The sequence below is a fragment of the Choristoneura fumiferana genome, chromosome 27 (assembly GCF_025370935.1).
Source record: "Choristoneura fumiferana chromosome 27, NRCan_CFum_1, whole genome shotgun sequence".
NCBI classification, from domain to species: domain Eukaryota; kingdom Metazoa; phylum Arthropoda; class Insecta; order Lepidoptera; family Tortricidae; genus Choristoneura; species Choristoneura fumiferana.
Genome location: NC_133498.1, coordinates 8989103 through 9010840, shown reverse-complemented (window position 1 = coordinate 9010840; position 21738 = coordinate 8989103). Strand labels below are relative to the sequence as shown.

Sequence of the window (21738 nt, the reverse complement as noted above, 5' to 3'; positions counted from 1 at the left end):
TGCGCGCGCATGTTCAGGGTTGCAATTGAAATAAAAACTACCTCTTTTCGGGTAAATCAAAGGATAAGCTAATGATAAGGTGTATAACGGTCCTAAATTTAAAAAAAAACATTTTATTCGAACATGATGCAAGAAGCGTTTTTAATTTTAGTAAAGAAGGTAGTTTAGGTACATTGATAATGCCAGAAAATCAATGCGTTACCACGAGCGTTGACGAATATTTGCTGAATCATCAATTGATCCTAAATATAACAAAATAGTATTTAAATAAGTTCATACTTAAACGTGCTTCAATCATTGCCGTTAAAAGTTGCAGATTTTTATGAGTAATGACGTAATTCAATGAATATCTCCTAGAAAAAATATACTTATCCTGCCTATCTATTGTTATTTACCATATTTATATTGCGGTAATTATACTGCATTTCGCATGTTTGTTTTATGTCAGTTTTGGAATCGTTAGGTCTGCATAATAATTAATTATGTATAATACATATGGATAAGTCCGCCTTTGTACGAGTATCAAAGTTTGTCAATTGTATTTTGTTTCTTTTCTTTTGCACAATAAAGAGTTTACATACGGTATACATACAAATATATGTAAGGTATTTGTAAATTTGTATGTGTAGTGTACAATCAATGTATCATCTTCCAAATTGACAAGTAAATAGGTAGTGGTCCTAATAATTACAAAGATAAACAACGTAGTACAGTGTTTTCCAAAGTTGTCGAGATCGCGCATCATCCAGAGAGTAATAACTTTCATGGCACAACAACAAACTATACCTACAGGTTTCTGGAGCCCCCGATATTTGTATGCGAGTCTTATGATACCAACCCCAACTGGTGAGTCGATAACTTATGGGAAGTTTGAGAAATACTGACGTTATAACTTGTTTCAAATCGCAGTTGACAAAAGAAATAAGTAACTGAGAGATAAAATAATTTGCAACAACTAAGGATACAATTTAGGAAGTGCTTATTTAAATGTGTAGTCAACTACAAAGACATGGAAACGGCCAAAATTTAATAAAGTCGTGTACACATATTCTTGTAACTTAAGACGTTATCTTTGTAGTTGACTGTATTTAATACCTACTTTTTTTCTTATTTGTGTATAAAAATTACAAAGAATGTTCATTATTTCACTAGGACCTTGTAGTTTAACCTTAAAAAGTTTTTAAGTAGTCATTAATTCATTTAAAAGTATGTCTTTTATCATTTATCATCATCAGGAGTATCAGGACGCATATGTCAATTTTTTTTTCATCCCATACCATATATACGTAATTTTGGAATTCAGTGACAAGAGCCCAAGTCGTGAAGAATTTTTATGTCACAGTTTAATGAATCACATTTGACATAATTATTATCTACTAACGGGATGTAGAATACGATTATCTAAATTACCTTTAATGAGCTCTCCATAAATATAACTATTAATATAAATTTCGGGAACTCATTACCTAAAGCTAATCATGGCCTAGATCTACAATAAGTACCTATGTCAAATTTGTTAGTCATAAATTAAAATAAAGTCCAGTAAAAAATACAAATATTTCCAAAAAGGAGTCAAATCTACCTCACCGGTGCTGTAAGCAGTCATTCTCAAGTTCAAGCATTCGTCATTCTAGAGTGTCGCGGGTATCCAAATACAGTCTAGCAATTTCTTCTAGTCGACAGAATGGCAAATGTTGAAGTTAACACAACATGAGAGAGGGTCTGAATTTGGGTGTGTGTGCACTTATGTGGAGTGGCTGCACAGACCGCTCTACCGTGAGGTATAGGACTCCCCGCTTAGTCTGTTTGCCGCGTTATTATATACGGAGCGAGCTCAGAAACTTCGATAGCGCGATGTAGAACAACTGAGTAGGATGAAGAAACAGAGGCTGCATAAAATTCATGACTACTAAAATCGAATTTTAAAGTTATGTGAAGATTGGCGCCGCCGACATAGAACGGAGGCAAGGGATAGCTGTAACAAGCCATAGATAGATTAGATTAGATATATTTATTACCTAATGAGAAAATACATTACAAATACATGTCAGGTAATTATAAGAAATTCACTAAAGTATATGATAGTGGTGAAGCTTTTATATTTAACTCCTCAAAGACCGTAAAGCGCGTCGTTATGTTAAAAGATCAAAAAAGATTGTGTTGAGTCGTGTCGAAAAGCCAGTTCCTTACAAATACTTAAATACGTGAACTTAGAGGAGGCATTAATGAAATGATATTCTCACACTTAAAATTTATACCTATAATAGAATACCGTGACTGATTGATAGACTATACACTGCCTAAACCACTGGAGAAAAACTTGAAATTTGGCAGGTAGGTTGGTAACTTGACCACCATAAAGGTGCACTGAGAATGGATTGTACGAAATTCTGATGAGATAGGAAACTAGCCAATTCTTTTTCTGACTACGGGGGTGAAGTTGCGGTATTATGCTAAGGTCATTGTGGAAATCATTTTTTTTTGTAATATTTATAGAACTACATTGGCATCGATGCCACATATCCATGACTACAGAATCTTGATAAACTTGTCATCTTTCAATATTCCAAAAAAAATGATATCATAGTCTTCACAATAGTACCTAAGCTTAATCCTTAAAGACTCTATATTTCCTAATATGGATCTAATTCATGAGAATAGTTATAGTAAGAAAGCATGATGTATCTGACCTACTCTACTCTACTGAACCGACTGTGGAGGGGTTCGATCAGGTTTCTTCAATGCACACTGTTAAGGGGATTGTCCGACAGCACAGTACATACAGGTTCTATAGATACTCAGTTGCAAAACTTGTAAACATAAAATATAGTTCAAAGGATAATTGCTCCAACAACTGCCTACTGTCTACCCTGCTTTTAACTCACTATTCATTTGTGGTGATTAATTAACAAACCAATGGAGAGGGAGGCATGTGCCCAGCAGTGGGACGTATATACGGGGGATGAGGATGATGAATTAAATTACTGGCATGGTTAAGTTACAGAAATACGTTACTTTAACCTCCCTGTTTGGCACAACAAATATAAATTAAAAATGTAACTCTTAGCAGAAATAAACTTTTCTATCGATCTATCTATCTTAAAAAAACTGGCTGCCGATAACACACTGTATAAACTTTATCCTCTCTTGGCACCTTGCTGAGGTGGGCTTTGGGAAAGGGTGGTTACAAGACACACGTATTATGGATTATATTATTCAAATTCAAATTCATTTATTTACTTGAGAAGCGGTTACAATGGTTGTTGTTCTATAGGTACACAGATATAATAATTCGCCGTTCAGCGCTCTCGCCGGCGACACCAGCATGTAAATATTTTTGCACTTTTTTGAAATTTATTAATATTAATATTTTTATGTCATTGGGAATTCAATTAAGTATATTTGCAGCCACACAATAACAGTTCCTTTTGCGTAATTTTGTTGATATTTTCTGTAGTACTAGTCTTTTGGTGTATCTAGTGTGTATTTATTATTACAATCACATGGAGTCGATACTTGACTAATAAGTAACAATCAAATACTAAAACATGCATTTTAAGTCCTGTCTATTTTGAAAAACTGAAATAAATAGTTTAAAATAACGGTTTAGTTATTCTCCTTAAGAAAACTGTTAGCGGTTATGCTGAGATTTAGAAATGCATGCGTTCATGCTTGAGTGATATTTCCACTTTGTGCGTAGCAAATTATGTTGCACTAAAGCCAATCTATAGCAACTCTTTAAAAATATATAATAAAAAAATCGTGAAATAATAATGTAGAAGTAGGTGGGGACTTCGCTCTATCGCATTAGGATCTTAAAATTCACACAAAGCAGTTTCGCTTATCCTGCATTACAGTATAGCTAAAGATTGCCTTTTCCTGTCGACGTCTGTGTTCCCAGAAAAGTACAATCAGACAGTCTTCACATCCAGATTTAACTGGTGTTTACTGGAAACTGAACTGGTAGGCCACATATTCGCATTTTTATAGATATAAAGAACACACGACAAGCGTTAAATTGTCTAAAAAATTATTAAGCGATGATCGCTTGCAAGGTAGAATTATTTTATTAAGATCCCTGTGACACTAGAAATGATAGCTCTAAAACTTGGTTGTTTTTAGGGTCCCGTTCTCAAAAGGATCAAACGGAGCCCCATTGCTATCACTCACATGAGTCTGTCCGTCCGTTCATATGTCCCTGTCAAGAAGGTTTTACAGCGAAATGGTTAAAGTAGCAGTCTTAAAATTTTCACAGTATAAATATACTGATGACCCAAAGTCGTACCAATTGTCAACAAACATTTTAAAATATTATAAGGGGATTACGAAAAAAAAATTTGACCTATCCCATCGAGTGCCCAACATTTTGTTTAGAACTTATAGAGTAGATAAAAACTATATTTATTGTTTTAAAAATATTGGAAAACAAAGGAATGAGAGCCACCAAAGTCAGCTACTTTCACAAAGTTTTGTACCATTTTTTTTTAATTTCCGTTGACCTATGTACTTGGAATTTGGTTATGTGTATAATTACGTATATTTTACTAAAAAATAGGAACATATTGTGAAATCATATTTTCTTTGAAATTCCTTCCTTTTTTAGAAGTTGACTAAATTGACCCATACTTACTTCGTACAATTTGTTTAAAGGTAGGGCTCTCCTAACACGAGATATTTAAAGATATGATATTTAAGGCTGTTTAAAATGTACTGTGATGTACTATATTCTGACATAATTATACAAAATTTTTACGGGAATCTCGATGTGTGAGTCAGACTTCCACTTGCCTTTTTCCATGATCCATGAATTTTATCGTCGTAATTACAGGGGTCGCCGTAAAATGATTCTACCATATTTATCAATGATTGACAACGTTCCACTACTGTGGGTGTTTAAAGGAGGGAGTCTGTTCTGTAGACCTAAATTATTTGAAGGGACGAGGGTACCATTACTACATATACTTAGTCATTATTAAGGCTGCGTTCCAACCAGAGATGGGCGAGGATGTGTTTCGAGGAAAAAAAATAAAGTTGTCATAAGTATTTAGCATTCCTAGGAATCTTGTGTAAACTATATAATTTGTTAAATGTAGAGCGCTTAAATCTTTCAAGTATCGAGTTTCTGAAGAGTGTTCATCTGCACCAGATTGGCATTTAAGATACATGGACAAAGCAGGGTAGCTAAAACGTGGGAAAGTTTACCACGATATCATACTAAACTCTACTATTTCTAATTATTCACTAATGAACTCTATGATACCAATTAAAGATACAAAGTCATCAGTAAAGCATAACACTAGATCAACATTCATCTAAACGTCATTTGTGTGCGGTTGTTGCGAAGCCATTGACTTTATTTATAGCCATCAATTCCTTTTACGTGAAGCGTGACGTAGCGACGTTAATGGTACGTGGGTGTAACAGTCCGCGGCTTGTACGCACAAGGAGCAATGTAATAAGACGGCATTTTCTAGTTCTTGATTCTCGAAACATAGCAAAAGTAGGTAGTATAATGTATTGTAAGGTGTAGGGATGTTTTGTAAGTATTTTACTTCACATGATACAATAGCGCTGTTTAAGGCTAGAGCGTATAGGACGTTACTCAACCACACACACTACACACAGACAGATCTTGCCTGAACTCACCATCACGTGCGATCAAGGTCAATCACTTTAAAATTTAAAAAATAAATATGTTTTAGGAATTCTCGCCAAGTTCATTGACATTGATTGCACGTATTTTTTTAGCTGCAGAAAATAGTGTTCTTCTGTTCCTTCCCCAAGATCAAAATTTCATAAACCGAACATTCTCCTCATGTGCGTACCTAATATCGCAACATCGACGTTGGCAAAATACGTCTTGCTAAAAACAGCAAGTGAAAGCCATTAAAAAAAATAGTGTTTTTATATTATAGGGGGAAAACGAGCAGGCGAGTCATCTGATGGAAAACAATCAATTCTAAGTTACGATAAATTCACTAGTTCCGAGCTAGATCGTAAGAAACCTTCCACAAACTCCACTAAACCCGTCGTTTGAAAACATAAATTGAGGAGTTACACACCTTTGCTTACCAGCGCACTTGACCCACATTACCTCACAGCTACGTCACGCCAGCCAACCAATCAGATGGCTGGGTCTACATCGCGCTGACGGAGTTTTTGAAGTTGGCGATATAAATACAAATTATTTAGACTCTACATCGGGGAGTCCAATGCTACACGGGAAACTGGTCGTGGTGGAGGGCCGGTCTAAGCCTCCACCATCTGAATATGTCGTCTCGTATGGGTTCGTCATGTATGGGTTTAATATAAAATGATTTAAAAAAATATTGACAAACAGCAAAATGATGAAAATGGGACTAGTTCCCACACATACCGATGTAGCGGCTTTGACTCTCTTTTTATTAATTTGTACGATTTGAATTATGATTGGTTGTAACTCGCAACTTTATGCCAATAGTATAGTAAAACAGTTTTTTTTGTTTCAGTTTTATTTAGATAGTTTAATTTGGCAATGTCTTTTTTTCTCCTTTTTTGTAATTTCCTATAGAACATCAAATTAGCCAAAAATAGATTCATAAAAGAGGCATACCTACTTATTAATTTATAAATGAGTGAAAGGCTAAATTTCAAACAGTGCGCTAATATAAAAACAATCATTTTTTGACTTAATTCATGATTAATAGTCACAACAATAAAATAATAATTCCTCAAGCCATCTAACAATAACGGAGTCAAATTATACAAAATGTAGAGTCAGACGTTAAATAAAGAGTACGTTGTTTTAGTGACTTTTTTTATTGATTAACCAAAATATTATTCAAGAAATTTATTCAGTCTTTATAAAATACAAGTGTATTCTAAAATCATGTTGCATAAAAGAGGAAGTCAAATCAGCTACTACAGTGTGGGTGAGACCGAAGTCTCTCTTTATCATTTTTCTTGACATTATTTACCATATATGAATTGCTTAATACGCTTCAACATATCTGATGGCAAGGAATCAGACCGGCTCCCTGCCAGCACCGGCCCACAGAGTAGCTACGGACCTCCCGAGACGATCCTCTAAAAACTTTCTTATATACCGACGCGCTTATAAAACTCTGATAGCGCGATGCAGAACACGAAATTCAATTGTTTTTTACATGAAAATGAGAGATCAAACGAAAAAATTGCTTTCAATTTTGAATTGATAGTAACAAAGTGCTTTTTATTCTTAAATTTAAACTTGGTTTTGTGACGTGTATATGGTAAATAAAGCATTTGTTACTTTTTTGACGTCTTCAATGGAGTTTTCTGTAAGTAAGAGCGAGATAGAGTAACCGGTGTTGATGTTTAATACGCTCGACCAATAGCAAGCTACAGGTAAAAAGGTCAAAGTTTCATTGATTTTCGCCTTTCGGAGAAAGATAGAAGTTACGTGAGTTGGCCATCTGGTCTTGCAGTAAATTTTTCAATAATCGATAAAATCTACAAAGGCTCCCGTACTATGATGTCAGTTTTCACCACGTTGTCATTTTATCTGCCGAAATCATCTCAGTCGAAAATCTGTATTAATAAGTTATGTTCCTCATTTTATTTTCACAATCCATTAAAATATTCACAGTTTAATAATAAAAGTGTGTTTTTGATATGATTTTTGTCAAATATTGACTACACTTAGAGCAAAATTGCCTTAACCTACTTATTTATTTCTGTGATCAAATTATGTGACATAAATTTATTTATAGTCAATTATAAAAATAATGATGGAAACTTAATAACGTCAGGTGAAAAGGACGTGAGGTGAGTTGAGCTCGTAGTACCTCCGATGAGTCATCGTTCCAATGTTTGCTTTGTTTGCCACTGCCACGTTTGAGTAGACGCCATATTAATTGAAAGAACTTTGACAAAATTATAAAACAAATTTATTTTGAAAAGTTGTACTTTCAGGTTCGTTTTAATTTTTAAAATAACTCTAATCTCAAATTAACATGATTATAAAATAAAATTGAATATTGGAATTAACATTGGGGTAAATTTTACTTACTGGCAGCATTGACACTATGGTACAAATCGTAAATCGGTGTACGACATAGAGATTTTTACCGTGGTATGGTATTATCAATCTGTAATGGCGTCGTATTTCAGTTATTTGTGTTGAAATTACAGTCGGATGCCTACTTTCTTCACAGTTTAAAGCTTTTATATTACTGCCCGTGTTCAAACATCAACAATAATCAATTGTTGCCATCAAAAGTAAGTAGATTGTTGCAATAATAATAAACTTAAAAACATCGTTATGTAGAAACACCGATTTCATTGGTGTTGCAAGATTTTTTTGAAAACATTTTGACATTTACTCACTACTTATTACTTACTGTTTATTTTGGTAAAATTTGCTATTTATTTCTATAAGTATTCGCATGTGTTGAACACATTGTCTTCGTTGGAGTTTGACGGTGTTTCCAACCTAAATATAACCAAGATGTCCAAGTATAAAATTATTTTTACAATTACCCTATACTTTTCTGAAACTGCATTACACGCCAGATGGCCAGATGCATTAGATCAGGGTCTCCTGAACTGTGAGTGGCGACGCCCCGGGGCATCATGTCGCTCTCCCAGGGGATTCGCGGCGGTCTCCTAGAGGCTTTCCATGACCATACACTCAGCCATCAGGCATGGGAGGCCTATGTCCAACAGTGGACGTCCTACAGCTGATATGATGATGATGACGTATTTTTTTTACAATTTAAACGTTAAATTATTAATAAGTTTTTGTAAAAAAAAACATTTTTAATACAAGCTTTTTTACAGACTGTACTTTTTGTTGACTGTACATGCATTGTGATCCAAACTATATTTCCGTACCTAATTTCAAGTCAATCCCATAAACCGTTGAGGAGTGCTACCCTGCAGAGATGATCCTGCCAGGACCACCAGGACGTCACTGCCAGATTATTGCATTGTCACCAGATTTACATAAGTATGCCAAATTTCAAGTCAATTCAATCACTGGAAGTGGGTCAAATTTAACTTGCAAAAGCTTGTAAAAAGTTTGGATAGCCCTTTCAGTTTAATACGATTGCAAGATTGCAACTAATTAGTCGGTTTTCCAGCAGTCTCCCAGCTGCTGAAGAATAAAACTTGTACACTATTTTATTATTATTAGCTTTGCCAGACTACTCAGTTCATTGATAAAATCTGTGGCAACAAGCACAAAAAAAATATTTTGTACAAAACTTGCTGTAAATGATCGAAGCCCTAAAAGTTGACCTGTGTTGGGGGACACCACCTTTCCTTAGGTAACATAAGGTTTATGTTATTTAAAAAAATAATGATTTAACTATTCTATTATAGGTCAGCATCATGTCGGATGAAGAGCAGGTCATCACAGAGACGCAGGTTCTCACAGCAGATTTTAAAGATGGTAAATATGGTACACAGCAAAGGTCACACAGATGACAATGCAAAATAACTTAATAAATATATTTATTTTAGGTTTCATGCAAAGGCTGATCCAGTTTTATAGCTAGGCACATCGTCAAATTCTAGTAACTTTTTTGTAAATAAAACATTTAAACTTAAGCGGCAATTACACCGCATAACAAACCGCAAAAGTGTAAAGAACACGGTAGTCGGCCGTATTCGGCGAGCGACAGCTACCACCGCCTTAATATGGCCGCCACAGTAGACGGACAGACTAATGTAACGGCACCGGTAGTTCGCCGAAGTAGTTTGAAACAAATTCGGCGACCGCATTAAGTGAACGACGCAGTGTAATAGCCGCTTTTTTGTCCCAGAGAGATTTTATTAAAATCAACCCAGACCAGGGCCCAGGTGCGGGTGGGGCGGTAGGGGTCATGATCATGACCCGTGCCCCTCAGTTGATCTGCCTTTATTTTTATGTGAACAGACTTACTACACAAAACTATCTATATTTTAGGCCAACTGGAGATAGTAGAGGTAACACCGTATGACAATGAAGGGGGCAGTGAACACATCCTGCCGGACATGTTGGAAGGCAGCGAGGACACGGAGCAGAAGGACCTCGGTTACCAGATCCTGGACTCTAATAGCTCTAAGATGCTGATGAACATGGACGTCCTCAGCCTCACTCTGGTCAAGTGAGCCAAACTCTTTATTGTACAGTCAACTACAAATATAGATGAACAGAATAAAAAAAATATCAACAAACATTTTCTTTCTTCACAGATGTGGGGACGGGGATGGTGAGGAGTCCTATCGCCTCGTGACCGCCCAGGAGGCGGCGGAGGGGGATTTGGGGGGCGTGACCTGCGTCCTGCAGACCAGTGACAATGAGGATGGTAAGACCATGAATCCCAGACTGGTGACAACCAGATGGCCAAGTGGTCTAACCTGACTACGAAGCTTGAGGTCCCGGGCTCGATTCCCGGTTGGGGCAGATATTTGTATGGAAAATACAAATGTTGGTTCTCGGGTCTTGGATGGTTAATAAGGGGTTGTGTCAAACAGCTAGTCTAGTGCCGTAAGATACGCAGCCAAATAAGTGGTCTACCAATTTTTAAAAAGTTCCTATCAAATGAATATGTCGCTAAAGTCGAACTTTCAAGTAGACAGTCACATCTATTGGCATTATTTTTTTATGAGATGCAAACGATTATTAACGTTAGGGTGGTAGACCACGTATTTGGCTGATGGTATATAGATGTCAATGAATCCGGTACTGAAAAATTATGGTATTCACAGATGGGCAAAACGCATATGTGGGTAAGAAGCAGTTATATCTGACCAGCGAAAATCAGGACCAGTATGTGATGATGAATGGAGAGGACGGCCCTGTGGTCATGCTCAAGTCTGCTTTAGAGCATACCGTTAACAAGCAGCAAAAACCCAAGGTGAGCAGTGTTTTTTTTTCCATTAACTTACTTAATTAATTTAGTGGTTTTTTTGCGTTTATTGCTCACAATTAGGTAATGATATACACAGTAGGGTACCTACTCTTAAACTAACTTAACTTACTAACTGTATTTCCTACGAAAACACAAGCTATGAAACATGGATATACAGAAAAACCAGAAAAATAGACCAGCGCTGGGAAATATATAGATTTCACGGGATGACCGTAAAAGTATCAAAAATTTGGAGTTGAAAATAAAAAATACAAAAAGACTCCAAAAAGTAATCTAACTAACTGTATGCGGGATTGTTTATGTGGTATTAAAATGTTTTTGATAATGAAAATATTTGTTCCAGAAACAACTGTCTGCGGTGGAGTTGTTGGAAAAAGCGAAAACTATTCAAAAGGCGAAGTGAGTCATTACCATCTATTATTTAAACTGGTCTTTGATTGCGGTTTCGTGCGCGTAAACCAGGCCTAGCAATGAGGGCTAAAAGACAGGCGAAATAGCGATAGATACCGTTAGTACCGTTGGTCCGTTTGACCACAAAACAGAAAGGTCAGAAGTCAATCTCATAATACTTCACTTTTCATACCTACGCTTGGCGGACGCTCTAGGGTTGTCAACTATGGCTTATGCTCAAAAAACTATTGTGGCAGTGGCACTCGTATCTAGTTGTTTGATTTATTGTTGAGAATAAAACGGGAAGAATGGAAATATAAATTAATAATAACTAAATAATAAAATATCTTGCGACGATTTCGACATCGGCGAAATGCACGATTATTATATTTTAAAGTGTAATAAATTCGCATTCTCCATTATTGCACAAAAAACGCCCCTTGGTGTTGCAGGTGTCTATGGGCGTGATCTCTTACTACTTGACCACTTGCTCGTTTGCCGTCCCGTCAAATAAAAAATAAATAAAAAAAGTTCACAGCGCGTGTCTCAAGCACATGGCACTCGCGCTCGCACTGGTCCCAACCGGTCCGAGATTTCGTGTCCGTGAGCAATGTTTATGTGTGCGTTGCTCGAGCGCACTTTGTATGTAGATTGATTTCTGTACTTATCTGTTTTGTAGTTTGACGTTTGCTCGTGATTGTTTAAGTAACTTAATGAGCCAATCGCAAGCAAACGTCAAACGGATCTTACGATACTAACGCCATCTAGCGATATTTCGCCTGTCGGAACACCCGCATTAGACAGACAGGTCCGTCCTAGACTTTGACGTTTATGCCTCGACGGCCTGAAGCCGTTTAGGGTTGAAAGAAAAATCGTGCAAGTTGCATTACATTGCGGCTCTCGATTGATCACTACAAACTCGTTGGCTTTACGGCCCCGCAATGTAATGCAACTTGCTTGATTCTTCTTGCAAGTCTTAACTCGGCTATAGAAAGTTTATACTAAATTTATTTTTTCTAGAAAAAGAGATGGCATGCAAACTTCGATTGCTCATATCTTGCTTATTTTTCAACAGATATTGGTGATTTTTATGTTATTCGTTTTATTTTCCGGTTTTGTGCTACATGCATATTCCCTATTGTTTGGTGTATTTTTTTTAGTCAATCCCAATCGATCTAGTTTCATTTTCAGTATTCAGTATATACTTACTGCAAAAATTGAAACATTAAAAAAAAAAAATACAAAAAATGATGCCCTGTTGGGGCATAGCAAATTTATTAAGTATACGTAACATATGCTATGTTAATCTCTTGTAATTTTTAAGAAGAGGTTTACTTATTAACTAACACTTAAATTAAGGTTGAGTAAGGTATAGTGTGGATATATGGACTATAGGTACTTTAATCTAGTTCTAACAAGAACTAGTATTTTATGCTACTGTATCGTAATAGGGGTCCTTAAAACACGAGTGTGGGTTTATGAAACGAGGCGTAGCGTAGTGTTTTAAGGCCTAATTACGTACAGTTGCATACAATATTTTATCTATATCCATATATTAAATCCTCTATCATGTGTTCCGCGAACCATTGAGAATGACCTGCATTAACTCTAACTAGGTAGGTATGTCTGCTGCGCGCGCGACGTGGCTGCACGTGCGTCCCCCCCCCCCCGTACTGTAATGATGTATGAAATCTCATTACGATACAGAAATCTGATACAGCCGTGATCATAATAGAATCCAATGTCGTAATGCTGGTCATTACCTATGGTTTTTGAACGCATAATTGAGGATTTACTATATGGATGTAGATAAAAAAAATATTGAATCAGGCGTTACTTTGCGGAGTTCATAATTATAAAGTTTGAGCAAATTTTTCATATAGTTTTAGAAAAGAAAGATTCTTAGAGCCCTGGCGAGCCCGGCGCCGCGGCGCGGGCGCAAGCGGCGCGGCGCTCCCTGTTTCGACCTGTCCTACCCTGATCAACGATATTTCGAACACCGTTTAAGGTGTTTCAAAACTTTGTTTATATTGCAATATAGAGGGTGTCCCAAGGGAAGTATAAAGAAATTGTAGGGATTAAAAAAGTTGCCAAATGTTAAAACTTGTCACAGGTAGTGACCGCGTAGTTGTTGGTGTAATGAAGAAGACAGGAAAGGGCAGACAGTAATATTTATTTAAAAAATAAAACAAAAATCTCCAAACTAGTTTAAGCATTACATAGTGGCAACACTAGTATTAGACAATTAAAAACTTCACAGGTCAGCATTTTAACAATTTCTCTTCAGCAGGTTCAAACGTGAAGAGAGTAACCACGCAAATGCAAGTGTCTACTTTGTAACTGGATTTAAGAAGGCAAGTTTGTTTAGCTGTTAATTTAATTTTTTTTTAGGAATTTATAGGTTGTTTATCGATTGCATTGTTCAGCTCAGAGAAAAAATTTCACTGACAAACAATATTAAAGTTTTAGATCGTGAACCATGGATGCGTTACTTCCAATTTGTTCGGTTACATATATATGGAAACACTATAGTTACGAAGTGGAAGTAAAGGCGGCTGCACCAGGTGATTTGAGGCCAATAAAGTAATTTAATTTAGCATGATTTTAATAATATTGGTGTGATGTTGTGCCGAAATGTAAATTACAGCTATATAAATTAACAATTATTAATGTTGTTCAAACAATTAATGATTATTACAGGTTAAAAGTTGACTTGGGTTTTTTTTTCTATTTGTGAATTTGCCTTTATGCTTCCATTTTGTAATTGCAGCGTTCAGTTTTGTAACTGTTTTATTTTGATTTGATGCGAAATGATTTTTGTTTAATTTTATATGTAGAATAATGATGCATAATAAAACTGATTTATTTAATTTTTAACTTAAATAAATAAATTAAAAATACCATACAACTAACTACCCTAGATGAAAGACGCTAAAATTTTCTAACGAAAAGGACTAAAAAGTAACAAAGTGGAGATTTTTCCTTTGGAATAAATTTAAAGGACATTATATTGGGATATTTTTTGTATGTATACCATAAAACTGTTCTTAAACGATGGTAAACACAAATCATACAAAACTGTATAATAACTAATTTTACTTTAAAAAGTTACAAAGTGGTTCCTGATCTGCAGAGTGGTCACCAATAAATATTTTTTCTCATTTATATGTTGTTTTGTAGTATTTATTTTATGATATTAGGCAGAATATAGAGTCTAATTAATTATAAAATTATATTTAAATAACTGATGAAAATAAAATCCTTTCGACTCCACTTGGTAACTGTGACTCTTCTCGCGAAAATGCCCCATATACCTATGATTTTTGAACGCATAATGAGGATTTACTATATGGGTGTAGATAAAAAAAATATTGAATCAGGCGTTACTTTGCGGAGGTCCGTCATAATTATAAAGGGTGAGCAAAGAAATTCTTTTAGTTCAAGAACAAAATTTTGTATGGCTATTTGTCCAGAGCGCTGGCGAGCCGGCGCCGCGGCGCGGGCGCAAGCGGCGCGGCGCCCTCCCCAACCCCCACGACCTGCTGTCTTCGCCCAACTTCAAACTGTTCCTGTATTCCTGCAAACTGTGCTCGTTCAAGTGCAACGCTATCAAAGAACTCACGGCGCATAAGGTGAGCGAAATGTTTGTTTATGGGTCAGCAAGGGCGTCGCCAAGGGGGGGGGGCAGGGAAGGGCAGCTGCCCCCCCCCCCCTAGGGATTCTGAAAAAGTTGCCAAATGTTAAGCAACTTGTCACGAGGTAGTGACGACGGTAGTTGTTGGTGTAATGAAGAAGACAGGAACAGGGCAGACAGTAATATTTATTTAACATAATAATAAAAGGGCACCTGCGGACAAAAGACGCGGTCTTAAGTATCTAAAAGGTATGCTTTGACACTGTATCAACAATTATAAAAATACATAGTTAATCAACTTACGTTTCCGTGACCAGTTCTTTATTTTATACAATTCAATAGCACTGAAGTCCAGCAGTATTACAAGCTATTGAACTTAAGGAACTTCACAAATGCACTGCACAATTATTTGAAACTGGATAAGGATAAAACCTTCCTTCGTATAGGAGTAGTAAATTATAAGCTAGTTATGGAGTTTTAGGAGATTTATAGGATCTAGGATAAAAGACAAGTATCTGTTCAGCTCGGAGGCTCTGAATGACTACTTGACGTAAATCCAACAGGTGTGGAATTTAGAAAAGGAAATTTGAATTTAAATGTTATTTTTTTGAATATGTGCTAAACCAGACAGTACAAAGAGTTAGGAAGAAACGAGCTGTATGACACCTCGTTACAAACTAAACCAGTCCTAAGAACCAAAGTTCATGTGCTCTCTACAATTCATACTTTCTCATTCTCCATATCAACTTGCCCCCTCATGGGCCACCGGTTGGCGACGCTCTGGGTCATTCAACTTTTTGATCTCATACTATTTTTACTATTATCTATTATGTCCATTCCATACATTCCTGTATTTTTTTTACTTCAATTCAGCCAAATAAGTGGTCTATCAATTTTTAAACAAGTTCCTACCAAATGAATATGTCGCTAAAGTCGAACCTTAGTTGACAGACACGTCTATTGGTATTATTGTTTTGTGACATGCAAACGATTATCAACTTTAGGCTGGTAGATCACATGTTTGGCTGATGGAATATATTTGACTTGTAATTATTTTAGTTTATTTAAAAAAAAACTGCCAAGTTTCTTGGCAATGGTTTTTCCGAAAGCGCAGGTAGTGAAAATAGTTAAAAAAACTGACATGTAGGTATAAGAGTTCTTGGCGGTCTACTTGCCAAATAAACGATTTGAATTTGTTTTTTAACCCCCGCCCGACGCAAAAAGAGGGGTGTTATAAGTTTGACCGCTATGTGTGTCTGTCTGTGGCACCGTAGCTCTTAAACTGGTAGACCGATTTGAATGCGTTTTTTTTTTATTTAAAATCAGGTTTTCTAGCGACGGTTCTTAGACATGTTTCATCAAAATCGGTTCAACCGTTTTTGAGATATTAAACTTTGAATCGACAAAGTCGGAGGTTTTCCATTTTTTTGTTGGTTAGGTTATTGAACATTGTTCTTAGGATATGTACATGTTATAGACGACGGAGCACAGCGACGGCGCCGGCAAGTCCCGCGGCGGCGCGCGCGCGGCCTCCACCACGCTGCAGTGTGCGCGCTGCCCCTTCAGGGGGGACGCACTCGCAGGTACACGCTAACAGCCTTATTCATAAAAAGTTAGAGCTCGCGAGGCTCCTTGAAGGCCAATGCTAAAACATGATTTATAAACGTCTGTTAGCGCTAATCAGTCGATCAAGGCTCTGCTAAGTTAGAGGACCGTAGACCCGCCTTATCTCCCTGCTAAGTCACAACTGCGCCGCCACAAGTTTGAACAGCTGACCTTGACAAGAGCAAAAAACCATACCGAAGATATTTATAGTAAAGGCAGGGCTACGCAAAGATTAAAAAAAACTGGAAAATTTATTTTCAGGGAATTTGTATTTAAAATCCTTAATTAAGCAACAATAAAATTAACAATAAATATGAAAAAAAATAGGATGATTAACATAATTATGGGCTTTTACACAACATAAACATGCGGATCGAAATGGCGGGAAACAACATCTCGCTTTTATTTTTTAGTCCACTGCTAATTTCATGTCACTGCCGTCAATTTTTTTAACTATCCGATGAGGCCATTTTTTGTCTTTGATTTGTCAAGATGGCCAACATTACGCGTCTAATCCGTCTATCAGCAGCTCAACAACTAGCAGACTGCTAGCAAGCGTTTATGAATCATACTTCTTGACAACCGTCTATTAAGCTTAATCAGTCTGCTAAGTAACAGACCGCAATCAAACTCAATTAAGTTTTTTTATGAATAAGGGGGTAACACACTACACACTAGACGCAGCAGGTGGTAGGTAGCAGGCTTGTGCAAAGTCCGCCCGCATTGCTACCACCATCTTGCTCGCTAATCCTGCCGTGAAGCAGCAGTGCTTGCACCGTTGTGTTGGTTGCAGCCGTGAAATTACTTGCACTTGAGGTATTCCATCTTAGGCCTCTAGGTTGGCAATGCCTGGTGTTGCAGATGTTTATGGGCGGTGGTGATCTCTTACCATCAGGAGACCCACTTGATCGTTTGCCATCCAGTCGAATACAAAAAAATAACGCACTTAACTGCAGTGTTTTACCTTAAACAACCTTTTACCTTCAACTACAACCTTTTACTTTAATAACATTTTATTTACAGTGGCTAGTACAAGATTACCGCACCAATCAAATTTAAACAAAGTAATTAATTTAAGTTTTCTTATTGCAGTTAATGAGACATGTTCAAGAGAAGCATCTCAACGACACCAACAGTAGTAAGTATTTAATTAAAACAATGAGGGCTATCGTTTTTTGTCTCGCTAGATGGCGCACTGTTGCGTGAGGTTTTTAAGTATGGCTTTCAAAGTCTGTTATTACGGGCCTGAATACAAAGTTTAGATTCAAATCATATTTAATGCATCTTAAAACCGTACCATAAAAATATCGAGCATGCCACAGTGTTGCATAGTCCCCGTTTTGTTCGGAAAAAAGGGAGGACAAAGGTTTCCGAAAGACAAAACTGTCTCAAAACACAGACATTCATTGCCCCGGAATACATATTTGCCATAATTAATTTCAGATAAACCCGCGTAGCTCACCCAAAAACTATGAGATTTGACATTTAGGAGACCTCACGGTACACTAGCGCCTCTAGTGGCGAATTCATACGCGATAAAAAAGAAAAATTTTAACAAAAAAGTAAAACCGACTTCAAAAATACAAACATTGGAACATAGAACCTCCTCCTTTTTTGAAGTCGGTTAAAAAGAGAACTAACGTTGTCATGGAGGTTTGTGCTAGAGTTGCCCCCTGCGACGAGCTTTGCCTAATATGCCCTATTGTGTTGCTCTGACGATGAACTCTGGTTGAGTTCGAAACGCGTCAGCGTAGTGTAGTTTTTTGCGTGAAAGAGTCACGAACGCACACACGAGCTTCCGCATTTATAATATGTATTGTTAGGATTGTTAATACCTATATTTTTTTTTTCAGCCGAAGTTTATCTAAACTCGGCGGAGGCCGAGGCGGCAGACGTTTTGGTCTGCGGCGCGTGCGGGTTCGAGTCCGCGTCGCGACCGGAATTCAGAAAGCATATCGAGCAGAAACACAACGCCAGCTGAGAACTAATGGCTGAGTAGAGCTTCAATATTTAAAAGTAGTTTTTCGAAGTTTCGCCGGGTGCATTATGGTGTAGTTGGTAACTAACTGGCACACATATGAAAAACTTTTACTTTTTGTATACTTGGGGGGTTATTTTTTATCCGTCTGAGGGAATGACGATCAGGGTTTGTGTGGAAATTAAGTTGGATGATTATCTAAATTCGGGGACGTCTGAATATCTAGAATTAATATGTCTAATTTTAAAAAGTCGACGGTTAAAATATCGAAAGTAGGTTAGATATTTTGACTGTCGATATTTTTACAATCGATATTACAATTTTCTATATTCAGATACGTGCCCCTAAATTCTTTATTCGTATGTTTCAAAATCATTGAAATCAGTCTAATACCTTTTTATGGTACCATCAGCCAAATATCTGGTCTACCACCCTAAAGTTGATAATCGTTTGCATGTCATAAAACAATAATGCCAATAGACGTGTCTGTCAACTTGAAAGTTCGTGTAGGAACTTGTTTAAAAATTGATAGACCACTTATTTGGCTCATGGTACAGTTGAGGTCAAAAAGAACTACACTTTAGTACATTGTCACTATAAGCCTTGTCAATTTCATGCCAAAAGTTCAAAAACGAAGCGATAGCGACAAGTAAAGAATAAAGATATTTCTGACTTCGGCAGTAGTGGTTGCTAACCTAAAGCGACCGGTTGCCAAAAAGAAAAAAGTTGAAGTTGACTGTAAACTCCAGTATAACACGAGACGTACATTATTCACCATTATTTTGTAGTCACAGATTAGAAAGAAACATGCAGTTTTCGTCAGTCGTTTTTAGCGATAAATGTGGTCACGTGACCCCATTTTGAATTACCCGCGACTCAAAAAAGTAGCGCCGAGCAGCAGCGTCAAGGTGGCTGCTTGCAGGAATGATCTTGGTCTTGGAAGCTGATTTGTTAAATCTCATTTAGTAGCAGTTGCGGCAGTGGTACAAATAAAAGAAATTGGAGTGAATGAAATAACTGTTTTTACCGAAATTCCATAGGTTTTTTTTCGGCGATAAAGCTCAACATCTTCAGCTTTATCGCTGTATGTCACGTGACCAGATTTGTCGCTGGAAACGAGCGTCGTGCGACTGCATGTGGCCGCGTCTGTACATGCTGATCCTGAACTGTACATAGTTATATAAATTGCTTTGTCAATAGTTTGAGCGCAGACACTTACCCCCTTATTCATAAAACTTAACAAGCCTATGTTAACTAACAAATGCTTTGTCCCTTTCTAACAAATACAAATGTCGAAGTGACAGATAAGGACAGACGAATTTTAGCGGCATTTTAACTAAAATAGGTTTGATTGTCGTTTATGAATAAGGGGGTTATAGATTTAAAAGTATGCTTCATTATAATCATTGATTGCATAATTATTACAACTACGAGTATACAATACAATACAATACAATTACTCTTTATTGTACACAAGAAATAGTAAGCGATACAGAAAACAGGTACTTACACAGAGAAAATTACAAGGGAGGTAACAATAGGCGGCCTTATCGCTTAAGAGCGATCTCTTCAAGGCAACCTTTTTACAGAAAGAAGGAAGGAGTATATTCTTGGCGAATCTGTGTTCTTTATTGTATAAAAATATGAAAGTATTTTTCGCATCTGTCATTACTTTCACATAATTTTCTTGTTATTGAATCGTTGTAATAAAAAAAACAGCATTCAAATTGGTCCACCCGTTTAAGGGCTACGGTGCCGCAGACAGACACACAGCGGTCAAACTTATAACACCCCTCTTTTTGCGTCAGGGGTTAAAAAATACATTCGTGGTGAAGTATTAACACGTTCGGCCCTAGTGACACGTCTGTGACTTTTTAGTTCTTACTCCTATGCCAGTGACACGTATTTGTGACTGCTGTGGGATGTGCGCTATGCCTATCGTAATAGCTTAGTGGGCCGCATTCGGCTCCGGCAACGTTCTTCTAAGCCCTTACGCTAGGCCAGCCTTTAGGAGGAACGAATTATTTTGACACGACATGCGTGTCACTGGCATAGGTGTAATTTTATTATTTATTTATTTATTTATTTTTATTAGACTGGATGGCAAACGAGCATGTGGGTCTCCTGATGGTAAGAGATCACCACCGCCCATAAACATCTACAACACCAGGGGTAATGCAGATGCGTTGCCAACCTAGAGGCCTAAGATGGGATAAGTACCTCAAGTGCCAGTAATTTCACCGGCTATCTTACTCTCCACGCCGAAACACAACAGTGCAAGCACTGCTGCTTCACGGCAGGATTAACGAGCAAGATGGTGGTAGCAATCCGGGCGGACCTTGCACAAGGAACTAAAAAGAACTAAAAAGTCACAGACGTTGTGTCACTGGCACTGGGATGTGTTACGCCAGTGACACGTATACGTGTGTATGGAAGTGACTGCTGTGGGATATGCTTAGGCATAGCATAAGAGCTTAGTGCAGGCTTACTCAAACTGGGGTACGCGAACCCCTAGGGGTTCGCTATTTGACGGTAGGGGGTTCGCGACACGGTTTACGTGACTCCAAAAACCACCAGGATGCAAGACAAGCAAGATGATTAAGATTGGTTTTTGGAGTATTTTTGCATTTTTTATTTTTAGTTTCTCCATCAGTCAATTTTATTACGTTCTTTGGGGGGGGTAGGGGTTCGCTATCGTCTAGAAACTTTAACAGGGGTACGTGGACCCATAAGTTTGAGAAACCCTGGCTTAGTGGATCGTTGCCGGGGCCGAACGTACATGTACAAGTTTGTGTTGCTTGTAGGGTATATGATTAGGGGATTGTTGACACTTTAAAACACCGTTTCTTCAGATAAAAGCAAGTTTATTGCAAAGACACACACACAACTATTAGTTACACACGCTTGGTATCTTGGTCCTTTAAACAGTGTTCCTATAATAATTACATTATATTTGTAATTTAATTAACTTTGTAATATTATTTACTGTTTTTTTTTTCTCAAGCTGTAGAACTCTGTACTGAAATATGTATTTTCATTTACCTGCAGACTCTGCCATTGGCAGTGTAATTTCATGTGTTAAATCAAAAACGACGTATGTGCTCAGTCGTATTCTAATCTCGATTTGATAGCAGTTAACGGTCCATTGTGAGTGATAGGTTTATCTTAAACGAAACTGCATTTTGTTTTAGGTGTAAGGAATATTCCTTTAAATACTAGTAAATGTTTGTAAATAAAATGATTTAGTTTTATTT

The 21738-nt window shown here is 37.1% G+C and overlaps 1 protein-coding gene across 6 annotated transcripts in view; it reads left to right on the top strand.

The window, feature by feature from the left end:
- Positions 1–8044: 8044 nt before the first annotated feature.
- Positions 8045–21738, top strand: part of LOC141443296 (uncharacterized) — a 465577-nt gene continuing 451883 nt past the window's right edge. For 2 of the 6 annotated variants that reach the window (XR_012453009.1, XR_012453008.1), the window contains exons 1-11: positions 8045–8238; positions 9343–9412; positions 9929–10109; positions 10198–10310; positions 10714–10862; positions 11221–11276; positions 13174–13221; positions 14788–14899; positions 16379–16484; positions 17599–17644; positions 18360–19986. Coding sequence is in view for 4 of the 6 variants with exons in the window: in XM_074108528.1 (XP_073964629.1) it covers positions 8095–8238; positions 9343–9412; positions 9929–10109; positions 10198–10310; positions 10714–10862; positions 11221–11276; positions 13174–13221; positions 14788–14899; positions 16379–16484; positions 17599–17644; positions 18360–18501 (1167 nt within the window). In the remaining 2 variants the exon portion in view is untranslated. The other 4 variants (XM_074108528.1, XM_074108531.1, XM_074108530.1 and 1 more) reach the window with 4 other exon arrangements.